This window comes from Liolophura sinensis, chromosome 6 (genome assembly GCF_032854445.1).
Source record: "Liolophura sinensis isolate JHLJ2023 chromosome 6, CUHK_Ljap_v2, whole genome shotgun sequence".
Lineage (NCBI taxonomy): Eukaryota > Metazoa > Mollusca > Polyplacophora > Chitonida > Chitonidae > Liolophura > Liolophura sinensis.
This window is the reverse complement of record NC_088300.1, coordinates 71,478,162-71,500,138: the sequence shown is the minus strand read 5'-3', so window position 1 is coordinate 71,500,138 and position 21,977 is coordinate 71,478,162. Positions and strand designations below refer to the sequence as shown.

Genomic DNA, 21,977 nt, shown 5'->3' with positions numbered 1-21,977 from the left:
CATTTTCTGACATTTTCTCAGCTAATAGTTTTGGCATCTGCATTCAACTGTAGTAACTCTAGACCAGTGTGGAGTTCAAATCTAGCTGTTCTAGATTTACACTTTGATGCTCATCTATAAATGAGAAATATATGCAGCCATTTCCTGATTTCCCGATGTAATTTTGGCATTGCAGGAAATAGGTGTATGAATGAAAGTTTGACATAGATCTTCCATGTGTAGATAAATAAGTAATAGGGAGTTTGTGCAGAAGAATGTTTTCACCTGTGATCTGTGTCTGCATTTGTAAATAACATTGTGCCAGTTGATAACCCCATATGACAAGTCCAAAGTTCAGCTTTACATTTATATGCCCATTTTGTCACTCTATCAGTACAGAGATTGTCGTCACGTTAGGTATGCATATATGTTTTATGTATGGAATTTGATGACCCCACATGATTAATAAACAATATGAATTAAGTTTTATGGTCTGAGTGACATGTTTAGATGTTGTCAGCTCGGGTGATAGCGTAATCTAAACAGTTGCTCCATAGTTTCCATGTCGCACACACCCCACATGCTCTACATGTATGTGTAGCTCATATATCTTGTTACTGGTCTATCTGCAGGACTCTGAAGCCTACACTTATCTACTGCATCAAATCGCCCCTGCAGACTCTGGTGTCACATTGAGTCCACTACAGGTAACGTGCTACTTTTGTGTCACTTGACAGTGTGTGCTATGTTTGTGACATTAGGTCTGTGATGAGTAAGTGATGCGAGTTGTGTTTGATCAAGGATTATGTTTCTGGTTGAGGGATTGACATGAAGGCTGATGAATGTGATGAATCATGATCAGCTGTCAGGATTCAGAGGCCAGCTCTGACTGACATATCATTACAGCAGGAACTCTGCCATTACTTGATGTCCTTACTGATGGCTCTGTCTCAGCTAGAATGTTAAAAAATGTGTACTTGTTCCTGTTCGTGGTGAATTTTTGTCCTAAAATTGACTGCCATCATGTAAAGGAAATATTCTTCAGTATGGTATGAAAGACAAATCAAAGAAGTAAAAAAAAAAAAAAGTGTTACAGGTTGTGTTGTGGCATATCATTTTCCATCTGTCTCTCCATGAACGACTTTTATATCAACAGATAGGTTCCATGTAGTTATGGAGGTACTTGTGCTGTCTGTAATGACTTCAGCATCTTGAAGCTCATTTTACTTACCTGTAGCATTCGGACAAAAAAGTTGTTGCAAAAAAAAATGTATATTAGATTATTTATTTTGTGTAAATGTTATAGCACACAGCCTGCATGAAAAAAGGCCTTGGCATATGCAGCTTATCAAGATAAACTGTTTATTGTTTTTGCTATTACGATAATGGCTAATCGAGATAAAATGAAGTTTATTATTGTTGTGATGATGCTGATGACCTGTATGGTTGTTATACGATGTAGGTGGGTGATCATAACATGAGGGCCGAGGAGATGCTGCAGGAGGCAGATAAGATAGGCTGCAGGAGTTTTGTGTCGCCATCAGATGTCGTGTCTGGTAACTACAAGCTCAACCTGGCCTTTGTGGCTAACCTCTTCAATACCTACCCAGCCCTGGATAATGCTGATGTGGATGTGGACATACAGCAGTATGAGGAAACACGGGAAGAGAAAAGTGAGGCTTGACTGTCTGCTTAAGGGGTTCATCTTGATGTACTTGACAAGAGTAACTGTGACAAACTGCTGTAAACCTTAAATGATTTCGACCTTTAAAGCATGTGTTTCAGATTTGTGTGTAGCTTAAGTTACAAGCTTCATAAAACTGTGCAAATTTTTCTCTACATTCCATGGTTCTCTCAGAATATTTCAAAATATTGGTCACAGAAGAGGTTAAAAAGGTTGAAGAATTAGAGTATGTCTTTGAATGCAAGCTACATCACCTGCAGATGGGTGACCCAGAAATGTGAAATATTATAGTAAAGCGCTTCAAAAAGGGATATTTTGAAGCTGTTTCATTTGGTGTTTTGGGCCTGGTTGTTCAAATGTGTATGAGTTAATACAGGTAGTAAGTCATATTATATAATTATGATTTTAAGAAAACCCAGCCAGCACCAAATACAGTATACAGAGACTGAATGGAACAACAGCAGATAATGATTCACATTTAATATACTCTTAAACAATTATTTTTTGGCAACGTACAAAATTGAACACCTTGGCTTCAAGTTGAATCTTCTTATTACAGTTTTGAACAACCGTGAAATTTGTCTTTAAAGCTACTTCAGTTCGTAAGAGAAACCAGGTGCAAACATTAAAATGACATGAAGGTAATTCTATGCAAAAGAGATTATGGCTCAAAAAGATTTATGATGAATAACACTATTTGACCCATTAAAGGCAATTATGATAGAATGATGTCAGGAATGTGTGGAAGTACACTGCTATTCACCAAGCAAAAGGATATTCAACAGAAAACTTGTTTCTGTATTCAGGTTGCCTTGTAAAGCTTATCGTAACAGTTTTAATACACGGCCATTTTCTTTCAGTCTATCAAAAACAATTCATGTTGTTTCCCTCCTCATCATTTGACCTTGCTTTTTAAAACAGAGGTTTTGATACTGAAGTAGCTCTTTAAGCACAAACTGCAAATCTTTTAGCAATGGTGAAATAGATTCTTAATTTTAATTAAGAAAGTTAGGAATTTAAATTTGATAATACTTAGCTGACGTAAAGATCTTTAAAAAGCTTTAAAATCCATCTTAATTTATCATTACATCTTGATATTAAACATTTATGGAAGTTTTCTATAATCATCTGTTTGAGTGTGCTTTACTTTTCCATTGCAGCATATCGCAACTGGATGAACAGTATGGGCGTGCAGCCATTTGTCCATTACCTGTATTCTGATCTTGTTGATGGCCTCATCATCTTCCAACTCTATGACATCATTAAACCTGGCAGTGTGGACTGGAAGAAAGTTATCCGTAAATTCCACAAGATGAGGATAAATTTCGAAAAACTCGGTGAGATATTTCTGACATTAAAGGAAATGTATGTATGCTTCAAGATATCGCAGTTCACACAGATTGAGACAATCGAAAGTGCCACAGTGTTATCAGTTCTTATCCAGTCAGGTGTGAGCTATTTCCATAACCCAAAGATACGCCTGTTGGCATCAACCAAACCCTTTTTTTATGTTTGAACCATACATGAATGTATGTGGGGTACAAGTGATGCAACCTTGTGTTTCCTATTGCTCTAACATGGCGCATCCTGTATTTTTTTTTTTTCTACTTAAGAATTCCTGGTTAAAAATTCATTTATTGATTTACCAAGCACATAAAAAAAAATGTCCGTTTCCAGGTTATTTATTTGCTGCCTTGTCTTTTAAAGGCAACCATTAGAACATTGAGACAAAAAACACAAACCAAATATTTTGCCGTGATACTTTTTGGAAAAAAAAAATGTCATTCATTGATTCACTGATATTTAATGTATATCTTTTATGATATGTTAGGTCATTTTAGGAGTGTGTTTTATTTGCTAGATATTCATTCTGATTGGTGTTTTCAGGGAACTGTAATTATGCTGTGGAGTTGGGAAAGGTGATGAAGTTCTCACTGGTGGGCGTGGGAGGACAAGACATCCTGGAAGGAAACCAGACTCTTACCCTAGGTGAGCTATACAGCGACCAAATCACCAACAGTTTACTGTGGGGAGCTATACAGCGACCAAATCACCAACAGTTTACTGTGGTGAGCTATACAGTGACCAAATCACCAACAGTTTACTGTGGTGAGCTATACAGTGACCAAATCACCAACAGCGACCAAATCACCAACAGTTTACTGTGGGGAGCTATACAGTGACCAGATCACCAACAGTTTACTGTGGTGAGCTATACAGTGACCAAATCACCAACAGTTTACTGTGGTGAGCTATACAGTGACCAACAGTTTACTGTGGTGAGCTATACAGTGACCAAATCACCAACAGTTTACTGTGGTGAGCTATACAGCGACCAAATCACCAACAGTTTACTGTGGTGAGCTATACAGCGACCAAATCACCAACAGTTTACTGTGGGGAGCTATACAGTGACCAAATCACCAACAGTTTACTGTGGTGAGCTATACAGTGACCAACAGTTTACTGTGGTGAGCTATACAGTGACCAAATCACCAACAGTTTACTGTGGGGAGCTATACAGTGACCAAATCACCAACAGTTTACTGTGGTGAGCTATACAGCGACCAAATCACCAACAGTTTACTGTGGTGAGCTATACAGTGACCAAATCACCAACAGTTTACTGTGAACAATAACATTGGAATACAGAAAATCATACATAATGATATCATGTTCTTGTGGTTTGTATAAAACTGGCCTTGGTTATTGTGCCAAAAAGCCTTCAAAATAAGTATACTTTTTTTCCAATTTTTAGGACTGATATTAATAGTGCTAAAAGCAAAGAGTTACATTATACGAAAATATACGAAAATGTTGTTCATTAGATGGACTAACCATGTGAAAAAAAGAAAGGAACTAAATATTCCTGCTACTGTTACCATGTACATTGTCTGAAAAGAGCAGACCAGATGTCCCAAAAATTAGAATATTTAGGATACTGTTAATGAGAATTGTGCGGTTTTAAGCCTAACATGGAAAAACTGTAAGAATACTAAAATTTGATGTTTTAGTTTTAATGCCATATGTGAAAACCCAGCAGTAGGTTTTAATGGGAATTTATGAAGTACTATATATATTTATCTGTGGTAAGCTACCATTGTTTGAGTGATGTTTGTTCTTAGACTGAACAATATTTCACTTGAATAATGGTAGTCAGGGTTTGGGGCAGCAGTAACCAGACTGATTTGAATGCGGAGAACCACAGCCCTTTGCCAGGTACATGTCAAAGCCATAGTTATAAAGACTGCACTAGTGCAGACAAGGCTGGACTTGAGTTCACACCCTCATCACCTATGGCTAAATTGACACTTATTAATCGGAATGAGTTGGTTCCCACAACAGACTGTGAACATGTATTTTGTTGTTTATTTCAGCTTTGGTCTGGCAACTGATGAGAGCATACACCCTGAGTATTCTCCAGTCTCTGGCAGGCACTGGGCACCCCATCGTGGAGAAGGAAATCGTGGACTGGGCTAACTCAAAGGTTAGTCCTGTAGTTATGTGCCTTTTGGGGGGATTGGGATGGAAAACACAGGTGTGGAATGTTTGTTTTGTAAGTGTTCCTTGTTGATTGCTCTACTGGATATGTGTGGATATGTTTGAAATGCTGATTGAAAGATATATTTAAATGAAGTAAGTAGTTTTAGTAAGAATTCACAAATTTTCTCTCTTTTCTGTGTAAAAATTTCTCACTGAATATGAAAGATGTGTGCAACTTATTTCACTTTCAGCAGCTTTCACATTGTGTGAGTGCCTCAAGAAAACAGCTCTTTTTGCAGATGAAAAACTTTTTGTGGAGGGTTTGCTCTGGTGAAATATTACACATGTACTTATTTTCAATGAGGACTGCACCTTCTGTGTTACAGTTGAAGGAGGGAGGGAAACAAAGCAAGTTCAGCAGTTTCCAAGACCCTGTCTTGTCAGATGGCAGGGTGATCATTGATGTGGTGGAGTGTCTAAAGCCAGGCTCCATAAACTTCAGTCTGGTGAAAGACGGACAAACTGAAGAGGTGAGTTTTGATTTTGAAAACTTAGTCGTCTTTTTGTCCACAATGTGAAGTGATTTAGGGAGAGTGCTGTGGGTGAAGGTGCTTGCCTTTCAATTGCTTGGTAAGGTTCAGTCCCAATTTTGAACACAAAGTTTTCTATGTTTTTTCTGCTGCTGCTATTGTTGTTGGTATCATGGTAGCTATAAGTGGTCAACATTACTCTTTGTGTGTCATGTATGAAATAATACCACTTGACCTCCACCAGTATGACGTATGTCAGACAAGGGAGAGTTCTCTAGTAACTCCTCAAAGATTGGTGGTTTACTTCAGGCACCCCATTTTCCTCAAAAGCCATCAAAACAGGTTTTAATAACACTGAAAATAGAAAAAGTTTAATAATGAAATTCTTGAGAATGGACTTTAACAACAGTCCAATAAATAGGGTGATCTTATACTAAATGGTGAGTAAACCTGGTGCTGTATTGCATCAAACATATTAACTACCTTCATGTCATAAAAGGCTATAATATCCAGTTGTGTGCTTTAATATACACCTAAGTAAGTTTCAGATGCATGGATTTAATTATAGGATTCGCTTTCAAAGGTTAAAATTTTTGGATCGGATTTGAAAATTGTAAGGCATTAATTTACCATCTTCAATCTGAGTTCAAATTTTACATGTCACAAGAATCATTTTCTGTTTGCAAGTGATGTGACTTTTTTTGTGTGTGTGTTTTGTAGGAAAAACTCAGCAATGCCAAGTATGCAATCTCAATAGCTAGGAAAATCGGAGCCAGGGTGTACGCTTTGCCAGAGGATATTGTGGAAGTGAAACCTAAAATGATCATGACCATATTTGCTTGTCTTATGATGAAAGACCTGTCGGCATAAATGGAGAGTCATGCACTGGGACCAAAGCTGGATTTGAACTCGTGTGTTCCATTGGCCCTGGAAATGTCAGAACTTTTAAACAGAACAGTTTGTTTAGAAACTGAAGATTGGGCTCCCTCTTGCTGGCATCTGTCTCTGCCCCAATAAGACAAAATCTGTAGGTGTTAGATTAAAAACTACTGTACATGTGTGGAAGGTAGAAGCACTTTAGACATATTTTTATCTATACTTGTCCATGTAAAGTGTCCAGCAGAGAGTGAATGAACAAATTTATAACTAGACAGAGCCAGGTTGTCGTACATTTTAACAAGTGCTGGAGTAGAGGAATTCATGCGATTTTTTCAGTTGTTTGTTTCATGTTTAGTATTAATTTGTTTGCTTATGATTTCATCCATTTAATCTTGGAGAAAATCTTCTATTGTGAGATTTCTATTTTAGTTTAAGAGTTATAATATGGCATGTACAGGTGCATGTAAAGCACAAATTGTTTCCACAAAGTTTCGATATTGTTAATGTCTGTGTTTTCGATGCATACATCTGTGCCTCTATGGCAGGTATACGCAAGGCAAGCATGTGGTGCTATGTTTTACAAGAATACAAGAAAAGTGCAGTAGTAAAATGTAGCAAAATAATATTCTTTCACAACTGTCAGCCATGTTAACTTCAGATGAAATCAGAAGTAGACCGGCATTTGCTGCTATTCCTGTTCAACAAGAAACCAGCATTTGTTGCTATTCCTGTGCAGCAAGGGACCAGCATTCGCTGCCATGCCATTCCTGTGCAACAAGGGACCAGCTTATGCTGCTATTCCTGTGCAGCAAGGGACCAGCATACGCTGCCATTCCTGTGCAACAAGGGACCAGCTTATGCTGCTATTCCTGTGCAGCAAGGGACCAGCATGTGCTGCCATTCCTGTGCAGCAAGGGACCAGCATACGCTGCCATTCCTGTGCAACAAGGGACCAGCCTATGCTGCTATTCCTGTGCAACAAGGGACCAGCATGTGCTGCCATTCCTGTGCAACAAGGGACCAGATCCATAAATTTGTTTTTACCCAGAGTAACTTGTATTATGATTATCATTGTGTTTATGATTTTGTTATTGTTGATGATGTAAGCAGGCCAAAACTGACTAACCTGTAGATACTTGCTTATTTGATGACAAACTTGGGACTATCTTCTTTATAATATATTGATTCATTAGTGAATTTGGTTAATTCTTATTAATGCTTGTGATATATTGCCTTGATATGCAGTCACCTACTATCATTCCTTCACTTGGGAGAGAACAGGCCTTTCTAGAGTTTGTAGAAGGCAGTTCTTTAGACATATATTCCTGGAAAAATCTTTTCTTGCTTTAATACTAGATGTCATCAAATCTGATGTATATTTAGACAAAAGTGTGAGCAACCTTTGCCAGTGTAAATTAGTTTATTTGCTTATTGATGTATGTAGTCTTGTGAAATGGCTTTTTTGTTTCGCCATTTGTATTTTTACAAGTCACATTCGCATCATACCCTCTGTGCTTGCTGCATTCTACTACTCTGTGGCTATATATGTATGTGTATTTATCTATCTATCAATATTCCACTGTGGGGCCACGTCTCTGACATGCTTGATCATGTGAACACATTAAGAAATTTGTACATTTATTTCTTTACCAGCTTTTCTTACACATGATTGGACCAGCCACTTCCATGGGCTTTATCTGCTGTTGAACAATTTTTGGAATAAAACTGATATTATCCTTGGGAAAGCATTTTTATCCTGCATTATCCATTATATCTGCTACATGTGTAGCACTATTGACAGTGGTTGACGCGGGGTCATGACGACAATTCTGTGGCGTCCTGATCAGACCACATGTATATGTACATGTACAAGGCTAGCTTTTGTCACAAACCACCTAAGCTCTCTACTGTATGATTATAGTTCACAACATCAAAGCTGTTGGGTAAAAACGTATTCAAACACTTCTGAGATGGGCTTTGTGGACCATACTATCAGAGTCTAGGAACTCTGATGGCACAGGAAGTTTTTCCAACTTTAATCATGACACTGGATGTTGGAATTACTCTTTTTACACATGAGTAAAGGATTACTAAAATAAAGTACATGGGTCACCTGACAAAAATGGTATACGACATGGGTCACCTGACAAAACGGTATACGACATGGGTCACCTGACAAAACGGTATACAAGGTATTACATGAAGATAGTATCAATATCTTGTCATAAGCATTTGGAGTGAAAAAAAAAAAGAGCATAAATGTAAAGCCCGACGAAAACTACACTTATTTATTCTGTTGAATATTTTGACTCCATGAACTGCAATCAAATATTTTCATTCTAAGGTGTGCTTCATGATGCAATGACACTAAACTTAGCTTTATCCCATCCCCAAGTACAAATTAATGTGTTCAATGTTGGAATCGCTTGTCAATGTACCGCTACATGAGACGACAATCCACATCAAAATTTCAGAGAAATTTCTTCCAAAAGTGGATAAACTTGGTTTCACCTCATTGTGACTGGTGCATGTATCAAACATTACCAAGCTAGCCTATGGTGCATAAAGCCCACCATGCCCAAGAACTCATGCAACCTACTATTTATACTGGTCAAACACAAATCAAGAAGGTATTCAGAGAATACTGGTAGCTCACCTGATTGAGCAGTTTGTAAAACTGCATAATGTAAGTAGTGTAATGTAGGTCATGTGATATGATAAAAAACCAAAATAAAGCAGAATGCTTGACAGTGTCAAACACAGATATTACTCTTTAATTAGATAGTGCTAAGGTCTTGCCATTAAATCCATAAGGAAGGCCAAAATTAATATACTGTCACAACTATTATTATACTGTAAAGATTGCCGAGTGTGACTTTGTTACGCAGTTGTAAATCATTTTCGTCACCATATTTTCATGGGTTCAAAGTCTCATGTTACACAGACAAGTAGGCTTACATAGCCAGCCATGAATAAGAAACAAGCCAGTTGATCATCATTCAACAGTCTTTATTAAACATCTGTGAAAAGAAAACAATTGTGTGAAAAGGTTAGTAAGTGTGCATAGAAATAAGCCATCAAAATAGCGATAATTGGACTGGATTTGTTACAGTTGGAAGAAATTTCAGCTGGTGAAAAGAGACATTATCTCTCTCTTAAAAATCAACAAACATCAAACCTAGACTTTATTGGGACTTGTGATCATCAATTAAAATAGGATATGTTTGACATCTTAAAGTAACATAATAATAGACAAAAATTTGTTTATCCTAGATGATCTATCGGGTCCAGCAATTTATATAAAAAATATTCGTGTCCATTATCAGTATTTCAAGTACGTGGGAAGGTCTGCCAGCAACCTGTGGATGGTCATGGGATTTCCCCGGGCTGTGCCCGGTTTCCACCCACCATAATGCTGGCCGCCGTCGTATAAGTGAAATATTCTTGAGTACAGCGTAAAACACCAATTAAAAAAAAAAAAAAAATGACAAACAAGCAATAGGCCTACATGAATGCTGAAGAGAACCAATGCAGCTCACTCCATCAAGAACGGAGAAAATACATATTAATATTTGTACTGTAAATCTTCATTAATGCTTTTTTGTTGTTGCAAAATTCCTTATAATAACAGAAAAACAATAATCTACAACAAAAGCTGGTTTCATTATTGAACTGAGAAAAAATTAAGAGATTTCAACATCATTATCCATACACAAAATAATGGAAGCCAAATTGCTACCCAGCGATTCACTGTTGTAGCCCAATGACATGTCAACAAATAGATCAAACGATACACCTACATGTATACTTCCAGTCCATCTGGTGAGTTCCGTTCTGTTTTAAGGAGGTCAAACTTTACACCAATCATGACTGATCAATACATTACACATACAAGTAAAAGTAGCAGCTTCACTTCTCAAAATACATGCACTGGAGTAACAAGTTTCACCAGGCAAGACATGCACTGGAGTATCAAGTTTCACCAGGCAAGACATGCACTGGAGTAACAAGTTTCACCAGGCAAGACATGCACTGGAGTAACAAGTTTCACCAGGCAAGACATGCACTGGAGTAACAAGTTTCACCAGGCAAGACATGCACTGGAGTAATAAGTTTCACCAGACAAGCTTGGAGATCACATAGGTATTTCATCAGATCTTCACGTTCACAAGTCAATAACAAACAGCTCCTGCACATCTGACGTTGATCAGGTGCAGATATTTATTTATTTATTTATTTATTTGATTGGTGTTTTACGCCATACTCAAGAACATTTCACTTATATGATGGCGGCCAACATTATGATGGGAGAAAACCCAAGTGGAGATAACTGGCAATAGCACATATGATAAAAAAGTTGTACTGCTTCATTAGACATTTGACAATTCTGGGAAATACTGAAATGGACGCAAGGTTTGTAATCACAATGGTATAAATTTAAACCCAACTATTAACTATACTGTGTTGATTGAAGGTTTTGATTTAAAGTATTCCTCAAACAAAATTTACAAAAGGACTTCAAGCAGTGTGTGGAGTATCAAATCTATTGTACATATTCTGTAAACACTATTTTTAATTTTTTTATCAATGTCTATTTATGTACATCTATATATATGGCTGTCTGACACAGATCTTAAAAAGTTTTCCAGTTCTCTAAAAAGGGAGACAACTCCTGTAAACGTTGGCAGTCCAGAATACCCAAACAAGTACCTTTCTTGTTCTTGCTGACGAACCATACCACTGTATGGCAACCATTGAGAAATAAACAATCCATAGATCACTTGACTTCCACAACTTCATTCTGTCGCGCACGAGGGAAGTATTTGTGAAAGTGTGACTGCAGACGTCTCACTGACCAACACATCAACAGCTTAAAGAGTAGACTTGGCTCTTCTATTAGTTACACAAATTGATACTCTTAATAAACAAAACCACCACCACTGTTCATCGCAAAAGGTGACAGCCATGGAAGAAATAAGTAAAATGAGCTAAATATATATAAATATATCTATAAAATGGTTATTACATTCAATCACAGAATATGTTGGGAGTATGCTGACCGTTTAGTGTCAAGTATTAACCATGGAAATTTGCAACAAAACGACATATTTATTCTTGAAAATCATTTCACAGCAACTGTAAAGTTGAAAATGTCTATCAGGTTATTCATTGTAAATTCATCATTAATGTATATGAAAACACAAAATACAAAACACCAAATCAGTAAATTTTGATTAGTTCAATAAATACTTGTTTATATGCAATAAGAGTGTTGATCTTGTATATAGGCACTATAGTATTCCAAACATTGCATACAAATGTCTCATCTCTTGACTTTCTTAAAATTAAGACAAATCCACCTCTTTTGTGTACTGTTACAAATTCGTCAACGAGTGTGACTTTGTCAGAAATTGTAACAACTATAATATATGTACACATGCATGTATGTTAAACCTGCAGTTCGAGTCTCGTTACATTCTTAAAAGCTTATCACTTTCAGTCCTCTTCCAAAATATGTCTACATATGGGGAAGTCTGCTACAGCTATAGTGTCCAAAATGACCTCCAACAGCTTGAATTTCTTTGAATGGTGATCTCACTGTCAATGAATTGATTTTATCCAAAATAAAAACTTCAGCACTATCCCCCCCTCCCCCCTCACCACCAAATAAACTTCTATCAATATGAAGCATATTTCACCTATCACATATTATATAAACCTTACAATCAGTAAATGGTACCTTAAATGTCCACCACCTGCCATTATATTATTAGTATGCTTCACAGTATGATAATGATTGTCCAGGACAGATATAATACCCACTCCAAAAGTTCAGTTCTTAAGACCCTTGTCATTATGCTTCAAACCAAATTAGTCTAATACATTCTGCCCAGCAGGATGTAGTACAGGTACACCTAGATACAGTTACTGCCTGCTGCAATGTCAACATATCCATGAACAAATATTTTGAGTTTCAGTTTTTAAGTGCAGTGTCAGTAAGCATCAAGACTGGTCCTTTAGTTCAGAAGGCAAAGTTACTCAGTGAACAGCAGAAACAAATATATCTCCCCTACCGCAACTGGATTGAGACATATCAGTAAAAAAATTATCATTTAACTGAAGCTTCATTGTATTTGTTCACTACCATTTCACATTATAATATAGGCTACACAGTGCCTTTATATACAAACAGCACTGACTAGTTATATGTGTCTAGAGTTTGTTGATGTAAAAATAAACACTTTATTTACCTCAATATCACAACCAACATAGAAAAGACTTCCCAGCTAAATTAACTAAATGTTTCCATAGGATAAACAAGTTATGCGTAGTAACAAAATTGTGCTACTGGTATTAGTTTCAACCTGCAAGCCATGTTAAATCATAAAATCAAAAAGTAAAACAAAGAAAAAATATGATACATACTTGCTTTTCAAATCATACAGTGATTGTACAATCATAAGAAAACTCCAAATACAATTGATTATAGGCTTCAAAAGTTTTGCACCAGGTCGGCCCATAAACAGTCCTTTTTCACTTCTTCTTTTAGTCCTGGTTTTAGGTTGCCTAGGGCTGATCAAACTGTTCCTCAAATATTTTCTGGCGCTGTCGTCGCAGCATGTCTCGTAAGGTATTGGCAGGTAATGATCCCATCAGCTCTTCGGAGTCAGCTGTAACAGAAAACAAGGGTGTGAGCATTACCTCCCTTTGTGCGTCATGTAGGCACCATCGATGTTCCTCCTTAATGGCAAAGACAACTCTAAAATGAAGTATACATCAGATGGAAGACCATTAAAAAGTGTCCATGGAAATATGTGGATTTATTTTTTTCAGAATTTTTCTAACCAAGTAAAATTGTGTTAAAAGATCAGGTTCTATGGTGGTCTGTTGTGATCCAGAAAGTATCAGTTACGTCACATTTATACTTTTTGCCTGAAATAATTTGCTTCAAGGTCAACTCAGCAAATGCATTCACAGATCTATACGTAAATGCATTTTGAATGATGAAATGTAACAATCCAACGTAGCAAACACCTTATGTGTCGTCACTGGTCCCACTGAGGTCAGAAAAGGCCACCACAGAATAAAATATTCAAATACATATTACTAGGTTCAACAAATTTCAAAAAAAAAAAAAACCCAACTGTTTTCCTGGACAGTTTTATTGGTCTTTCATCTGATACATACTTGCTTTTAGTGTTTTTCTTTGCCTTTGACACTACATCTGAGTTACAATTACCTATGCTATACATAGTGTGCCTTCAATATCATTCCAGGAATGAATGCACTGTTCCAGAGTTCATACATTTTTTCCTGCCAAATATTCAAGGACATTCCACAGGCTTTTCAGGGCCTTCATACAGCCTTTAATTTCTCAAACACAAACAATTTGGCAGCCAAACTTGTCCTGGGGCAGGAACTTTGGTAACGCTTTAATATTCTTCTTCATACAAAATAGTTTGTCATTTATTGTACGAAAAGTTAATCAACAAAAATTGTCTTGTCACAATACTTTATTCTTTACTTTTCAAGGTTATGGTTGATACTTCAGGATCTTCCAAGGACTGGAACTCTTATTTCCATTTTTCAGGTACCAGTATATGTGCAATATACCATTAGTATATCAAGGTAAAAATTTTGTTTTTTGAAATCATATTAACACAAATACTGAATGTACTAGTACAGGGATTATGAAGACAACAAATGCTTGGATATAATCTACACAAACCAACCATTTATATGTCCTATAAACCAACACCAATTCGACAGCAGAAATATCAACATGCTGTAATTCATTTATTTATTAGACTGTTGTCTAACACCAGAACAATGATACAAAAAACCTTACACAAAAGTCATGCTCAAAAAGTCGTGATCTAGCCCGTATTGCAGATTGTATTTATTCACCACCCTACTAAACTTGTGATGTGTGGTACATGCACTACAGGAGAATACATGCATTAATATCTGACAACAAAATTAGACAATATTATGGCAAAATGTACTGATGAAATCATCCACACTTATTTAAAGCCTACAAAATCATAACAAATAAACCCAAAACATGCACTTTTAAAACAATACATCCACAATTCCCTTTTGGTTTCATTAAACACATGATTAATGCAGACTTAATTATTTCATGCAATTGTGGTAAAAATTCGTGAAAAACAGGGTTTAACTTACAGGGCTGACCATGATGCTCCAAGATGAAATGATGGGGAAAAAGTGACAAGTTGACATTTTTTCATGCATTTTCTCAACACTCGCGAATATAAAAGACTTGCTAACTTTTTGTGATTGTGAGGTACGTGAGGAATATAAATTCTATTTTTTCAGCAAAAGTTAACAGTGTGTCTGATATTAGGAGAATGTTCCAGTACAATATTCCACAGGACAATGTCTTATCTAACAGCTAGAAGGCCATGTGACCTGAAGTAAACATAACGCTCCCGCTATTGGAGTCTAGCGGAAGGTTTTTAGGCAATAAGGTGGACAAGTTTATTATTTTAGGATGAAGATGCAGCCTGAGATCTGAAATTTGTTAAGAGACCCGGTGTATTTTAATGAGGATGTGTAGGCCTATGCCGGTATGTCTACAGAGTTACAAGCAGCTCAGTCCTTACCTTCAGAGTTTGTGGCTGACAGATCAGGGAGGGGTCCTGGTGAGAAAGTTGGGGGGTTGCCCAGCCGGTCCTGGGTCTGAGGGTCAGCTCCGCCAGAATCTGACCACTCCTTACGCCGCTGTAAGATGGCCTTCAGCTCAGCTGCACTCTTTGTGGCATACTGACAGAGAAACAGAATGCATCAAATAAATGCATTAATTATTTGATTTATTTATTTGATTGGAGTCCCACACCATACTCAAGAATATTTCATTTATACGATGATGGCGGTAACAAGAAATGTATAGCTAAACAGGTGGGTGCAGAATTCTACTCCTCTGTTAGTTGCGGGTCGTGTGCAAATATACATATTAAATAAAGATGACATTTCAAACAACATCGATATTGTCACGCAACACACCGGTACATTTACCTCCCTGAGTAGTATCATTGCCTACTGTTTATGTCTAAAAATAAAAGATTTGAGTTTGTTTCATTCGTGAGATTTGCTTCGTAATTTGTATAAAGGTGAACTATCAGGACTTCCTTCAGTGATAAAAGTGTTATTTCGCACAGTTTATAGACATCGCTTTTATTTTTACATGTTTCATACATTTCACACCCAGACACCATGGCGTAGAAAAAGAAACATTTCTTTCAGCAGTATGATGTCATAATATATATACAGCAAACTTTTAGTTTTCTATGTCACGCAACAAGACATGATATCATACATGCAGCTTTGACACAATATAGGTCAACTACTATGGTGAAAGCTTGCCGTTGATTGGTCTAAAATGCATGAGGCAGTAAAACAGAATGGCAGCATGAAATACACAGTTTTTGCCACATTTTCTTCATTTTTTTTTTTTGGTAGAATAGACTTTAACACCTTTGTCTTGGTGCTTGTTATGTAACCCAATACCACTGAACCTTGTTTCGTACCTATTCAAATCCCTTGAACGTGCAGCCCCTGAACGTTGTTTTGTACCTCGTTAAATCCCTTGTATGCCCCGCATTCTCGGGATATGATTTGATACGAAACAAGATTCAGCTGCATTGGGCTACGCAACAACACTGCTATGGTGGTGTTAAACTCTTAAACCACAGCTGTGATTCCTTCTTCAACTGTGCTATTTGGAGTCAATGCACAGTACAACTTCAGTTTGGATGCTAATGAGCATAAGTTTTGTGCGAATCTACCCATCGCAGATCTTTCAAGTAAACATTGAAAATGATGTGTACGCAAATACAAACGCCATTCTACTCCTTCCAATAAGTAAAACCCTGAGAATAGATCTTGGATGTGGATTAAATATTTTCGAAAAGATCTACAACTTTCAGGTCTCCCCCATAAAACTGCTTTTGTAATTTACTTACTCCTGAAATGTTTCTCTGCACCTTAAGCTGACTGTCCAGTCGTGCCCCTTCCTCACGACCTAGATGGCGCTCCATTTCCTGTCGCTTCAAGTTGAACATGTCTGCACCTGTGTACTCTCTGTACTCATTCACAGCTCTGTGAGCATTCAAAAGGAAAACATATCAGCAGATTATATGTGTATTCCACATTTAAGGTAGTTATAGACATGAGTACAACTTCCTAGAAGAATGTCAGAAGTACCTGTCTGTTATCACCAGCTGTTTTGATACAAGAAACTATGTTGTTCAATGTAAAGAAATGTTCAGCGCCACTGAGGAATATGTAGGCACATAAAACATCCAACTTCAATGAAGTCTAAATTTGGTCACAATGGTTTGAGGAAGTCTGGCTCATGTAGAGTTCCTGCAGCCTTTTCACTGAGAGCGTACCCCTTTGTACACGTGTACACCCTCAATATGGATGAACCATCTGTATATCAGTGAACAGAAATCTCTTACGTGGCACTGAACTGTTTTCCAATCAACCATTCAGTCACTTCCTCTGGTGAGGAATGCTGGGTAATTCGGACATCTCTGTTGGCAAACCGGGACTTGTTTTGAATCAAAATGTGGCTCATTCTTGCTTGTAGCTCATCATGCAAGTCATCTTTCTTATCATCATCTGCAGGAGAATGAAAGACAGGAAGACAAAATTTAATGCACATTTGCTTCCAGACTCAAACTACAATGTACATGTAGTATGTTACAAGTACATCCTCTTCTGTTATGCTTTCGTTCAGTAAGAGCTAATTAGTCTCCATGTTGCTAATTGTGTAAATAACTGACTTGTTTGGCTCTTTACTCAGCAGTATTTCTGTATATATGCAATGGTAAGCAGGCATATGAGTGGATGAAATCATACACTGCCCAACTGAAATTACAACACTTTGCATAACATCAAGATAACATCATGCTATTCAATGTAATCGTACTCTGAACAGCTCATTAAACAGAGGCTACTGTACACATGCAGTTGTACATGAAGTTTAATTCCAATGCAATATGCATCTACTATGTGCAAGACAAGGTAATAGGATTGAATGCTTGAGTTTTCACTTCGTACTTAACAATTTTTCAATCATATCACGAAGAGGAGTCATTAGGTGTGTGTACATATACACAGTCTTCTTGCAGCAGGGTGAGTCCATGACACCATAGTGTTGCCTCCACTGAAGTATCATGCAGAAGACACCTGACATGACACCCCGCCTAGTCACATTATAATGACATCGGGCCAGCCTGCGTCTTTGCTTTAACATCTCAGTGCTGAGCGCCGAACGAGTCAGCAACAAGTACCATTTTGAAAGTCTTTAGTATGACTAGACCTGGGTTTCCAAACCATTAGGCCACCATAAAGCTGTGTTAAACGAATTAACAGTGTTCGCAACACAACAGTTAGTCCCTGGGGCACAGCTTCGCTACATTGCTGGTTCTCTATATATGCACACTAGCAACATTATTCATTAAATCATGTTTGAGCTTTCAAACATGGAGAGTTTGCTTGATTTAGAGTTCGTAGTTTAACGAACAATGGGCCAACAATAATGTGAAAACACAGGTTATGTTTGTGACCATAAGTATTTTGGGGCATACACTGAAGAGCATACAGCCCAGTCTGATTACGTTACTCACGCAAATGTTACATTGTTCACTTTTAAATTAGTCTTTCTTGTTGTCAGTTTAATAAAACCACGCCACCCTAAAGTATGTTTATAATACCTAATTCGGTAGTGCCAGTAGATCACAAATTTTAACACAATAGGCCCAAACCTTCTGTAGTTGTCAGACTTTTCTTCAGGCCTTTTTAAGTAAATGTTTAGGACATAAATATAAAAGTAAACATATATCTAATTATATAGCTGAAATTTTTACTTCACTTACGATTCTTTGGAGAATGTTTCTTCCGTACTGGTTTGGGGGATGCTGGTGGGTTGTCATACAAAGGTGTGATCACAGTGGGAGGAGGAGGAGGTTCAGGAACGGGGGCGGCCGGGGGCGGAGTTGGCCTCCTTTCCACTGGCCAGTCATCCTCTGAAATTAAACCGATTTGCATGCTTGATGGCCCACTGTTTTCATTGACCAATGATTCTGAAATAGGCCCTGGCACGTGTATATGTGTATGTCAACCAATATACATGTACACTTTCAAGATACCTTTACTTGTACATTAACATAAATTTAACTTTGATAAATCAAGTCTTTTCGGTCCGGAACTTCAGCAGCTGTTTTCAAAAAAAATTATCTTTGGCTAGAAACTGGGAATTAAGACCAATTTGAAATTTAAGTTGAAATTTAATAGGTTAAAGAACTTCTCTGACAACAAACAAATCCCATTTCTTGTTTTTGATGTGTTGATATCCCTGAATAAAAATATTTCTTTAAAGCTTCCACTAGCCATATTCCAAGCATTCTCTCGCATTTTTGATGACAGACTGATACTTATAAATATGTATTCTGGGTTGCAGGATTTACAAGTAGAATGTAAGTACCACTGTCCATGTTTAATATGTCAATCCTATATATAGGATTTGATTTATTAGTGTTTAATGCTGTAATAATGCTGTACTAATGTTTAATGAAAATTTGTATTCAACCTCACAATGACACGATCAATTTCCTGGGTGGAGGAAAACCATGTGACCGGATATTTTCCACATGTACAGACCACGCGAAAACTGCTTATATAGCCATATTGGTAGAAATGCAAGTGATCTCTGAAGGTTCTTGAAAGTGGTTTAAATAAAACTGAAATATTTAATCATGCATCACCATGTTATCATTTGTTACCACAATACTCTACTTTACGAAGCTTATCAGTGGAAATGGGACGATCTGAACAACTTCATGCAAGACCACCTGAAAAACCTGATGAGCGCTTTTCATCAATTATAATGATACCGAAAAACTCTAAAGAGCAACGCCCACAGATTTTTGTAATTATTTATCCATGCACACCAGTAAATGTGCTTGTTTGTAAATAAGACTGTGACCAATTCAAGACACTTCAAATTAAGGTGGTTTTATTTGATACGCTCTGAACACAAATTGTAGCTCTAGGTGCAGGGGGCTTAAGCATGTGATTACTCTGATGGCCTAGCATAACATTTGTTATGTCATTCAACTGTTGAGCAGTTTTTGAAGCCATTTGCCCTTTCATCATGAAGACCAAATAATTGTCAAGAATATTATTCCTCATTATTTGTTCATTATTTGTTCATTATTTGTTCCGTGAAGCTTCCTCACAATGTATAAAAAGAATGGCTCCGATCAGTCATACATTTATTAAGACAATGGTTTTAGACCATGCAATTTACTGCAAACCTTCAACCTTTTTCACAGGTCTGCAAGATGTTATTCAAACATGTTCAGAGGGTATTATTCTGTGTAGACACACAAAATTATATTTTTTTTTAAAGCCCTGAAATTAGTCCAACTAATCAATGTTACAATATCTTTGTATGGACAAGCAAATTAAAAAACCACACAGAGTGCTGTTATTTCACGTAAAAAAAGGTGAGGAATTTGGGTATGCTCTCCAAAGATGTTCCATGTATTCAAAGAAATAACTTTCCTTCACGATCAAAGACTAGCAAATTGATCCATGTAGCCTTCAAGACATCAAAGCTTTCACTCCAAAACCTTTATCCTGTGGTCTCCAAGTTGAATGCTGGCAGTCTGTCCGCTGGACTGCGTGGTGACAAGAAGTGTAGATGTTTCACACTCACTGTTATTTCTCATACTGGGCAGGTGTCATGGATGGAGGAAACAGGAAGACTGTATGGAAACCACAGGCCTTGCTGTTAGTGCCTGCGTGAAAATTTGTCCTCAGATAGTATGAAGCAAGTACCCGTACTTACAGACCACTGGGCTTGATCCTACGAAGTCAATACTGACTTAAGTCAAAATTTGGAACACGATTATAGAGCTAAGTTTTGGACCCTGGAAACCTCATTTGGAAAATAACAACTCAAAATTTCTAGTACCAAAAACTAAGTGCTGTGATGAGATTTTAAATTTTAGACTTCAGTCAGAAATGGATTCGAGGCCTGATTTGTAGCCTGGTCATTCTCTAGCCTGGTCACTCTCCAGTAATTATTCCATTTTACTGAGTTCACAATGATTAAATGTTTTCTTCCTATGACAGATTTTCAATGATTATACAAGTCAATCTGTGTAAGAACCAGTGGAGGGCCAGGAAACCAAAACCAGGAGGGGGAAACCGCTCAGTCAGCCTTTAGAAACTTTGACAAAGATTTCAAAGAACATAAAAGGACTGAATTGCATTCACATTGATTAATCAAATTCATGTGAAAGACACTCCTTTCTCATTAAATATTCAGAAAGCCTACATGCTTAATAAGGTGAAATGGAATGCACATGCATAACAGAGATTTTGACACTCGTGCGCTGATCACTATCCCATCTGCCTTCAGTCCATATATTTTAATATTACAGTATTAATTTTTTTTTTACCTGCATGCCAACATGATACAGACAAAAATTTCAGTTCTGCACAGAAAATCTGTGATTTCTTTGCAGATGAAGATATTTAACCCGTTCAACATCAACCTCATCATGCTCATCACATTTTACACTTTAGTGACATAAACAAGCAAAAGTACTCCCAAACATATACATGTAGATGTAGGAGTTAAAAGCTGAAGATTTAACGTAATCTAGTCATGACATGATACTTAAAACTCGCTCTGTAACACCATGCAAATCTCATGCACCAGCCCAGCTAGAACAATGGTGAGATATTTTCTAGCTCAATTCTTTTTAATAGCATGCCATGCACGGGACTAAATAATTACACTGAAACAAAAATATTTCCACCAATAAAATAGCTTTTATTCAGTAAATTTATATTTATAGAAATAATAATGATACATGTTTGTGTATTGGTAAAAAGTTACAAATCATAATAAATAGCCAGAATTTGCATTTGATTAAAAAGTCATGCATATAACAATGGGGGTGACAATGCCGACTTTGGAAGCAATTTAAAAAAAATATATATCAACAAATAAAATTTTAAAGAGAAACTTATTTGTACCTGTATTCTGTAAATACTGCAGATAATAATTAATTGCAAATGGGAAAACTTGCCACCCAGACAACAGGCAGGTCGTTATGGCAACACAATGCTAAGCAGCAAAGAAAATGAATGAAGCCACTTTTGAAATTTAACCATTTGACAAAAAAATTCTTCTTGGAAGACTTGAGTAGGAACAATGTTTGAATTTCCGACACATGCAGCACATTACAGAAAAATGGCTCCAGGTATATCAGGAAAGTTATAGTAATAGAAGGTTCGATGAAAAAGTTTGACACCATAAATACATTAATTTAGCTGGTCCACCTGTTTTACAAAAAAGCAACTGCAGCTATTATTAT

General features: G+C 36.9%; 2 protein-coding genes across 7 annotated transcripts in view; one reads left to right on the top strand and one right to left on the bottom strand.

Annotated features, from left to right (window-relative positions):
• LOC135466427 (plastin-3-like) overlaps positions 1-8,294 on the top strand; it is a 39,308-nt gene extending 31,014 nt beyond the window's left edge. The window contains exons 7-13 of the mRNA XM_064743885.1: positions 612-686; positions 1,442-1,652; positions 2,824-3,000; positions 3,551-3,652; positions 5,041-5,150; positions 5,533-5,676; positions 6,397-8,294. Coding sequence (XP_064599955.1) covers positions 612-686; positions 1,442-1,652; positions 2,824-3,000; positions 3,551-3,652; positions 5,041-5,150; positions 5,533-5,676; positions 6,397-6,546 — 969 coding nt within the window. The 3' untranslated portion in view covers positions 6,547-8,294. The remainder of the gene's footprint in view (positions 1-611; positions 687-1,441; positions 1,653-2,823; positions 3,001-3,550; positions 3,653-5,040; positions 5,151-5,532; positions 5,677-6,396) is intronic.
• A 2,515-nt stretch (positions 8,295-10,809) lies between these two features.
• Positions 10,810-21,977, bottom strand: part of LOC135466853 (epidermal growth factor receptor kinase substrate 8-like protein 2) — a 90,902-nt gene continuing 79,734 nt past the window's right edge. For 5 of the 6 annotated variants that reach the window (XM_064744596.1, XM_064744597.1, XM_064744601.1 and 2 more), the window contains exons 20-24: positions 18,462-18,611; positions 17,040-17,202; positions 16,542-16,677; positions 15,183-15,342; positions 10,810-13,226 (exon numbers count right to left, since the gene is read on the bottom strand). In XM_064744596.1, the coding sequence (XP_064600666.1) occupies positions 13,123-13,226; positions 15,183-15,342; positions 16,542-16,677; positions 17,040-17,202; positions 18,462-18,611 (713 nt within the window). In that variant the 3' untranslated portion in view covers positions 10,810-13,122. The remainder of the gene's footprint in view (positions 13,227-15,182; positions 15,343-16,541; positions 16,678-17,039; positions 17,203-18,461; positions 18,612-21,977) is intronic. The other variant, XM_064744602.1, reaches the window with a different exon arrangement.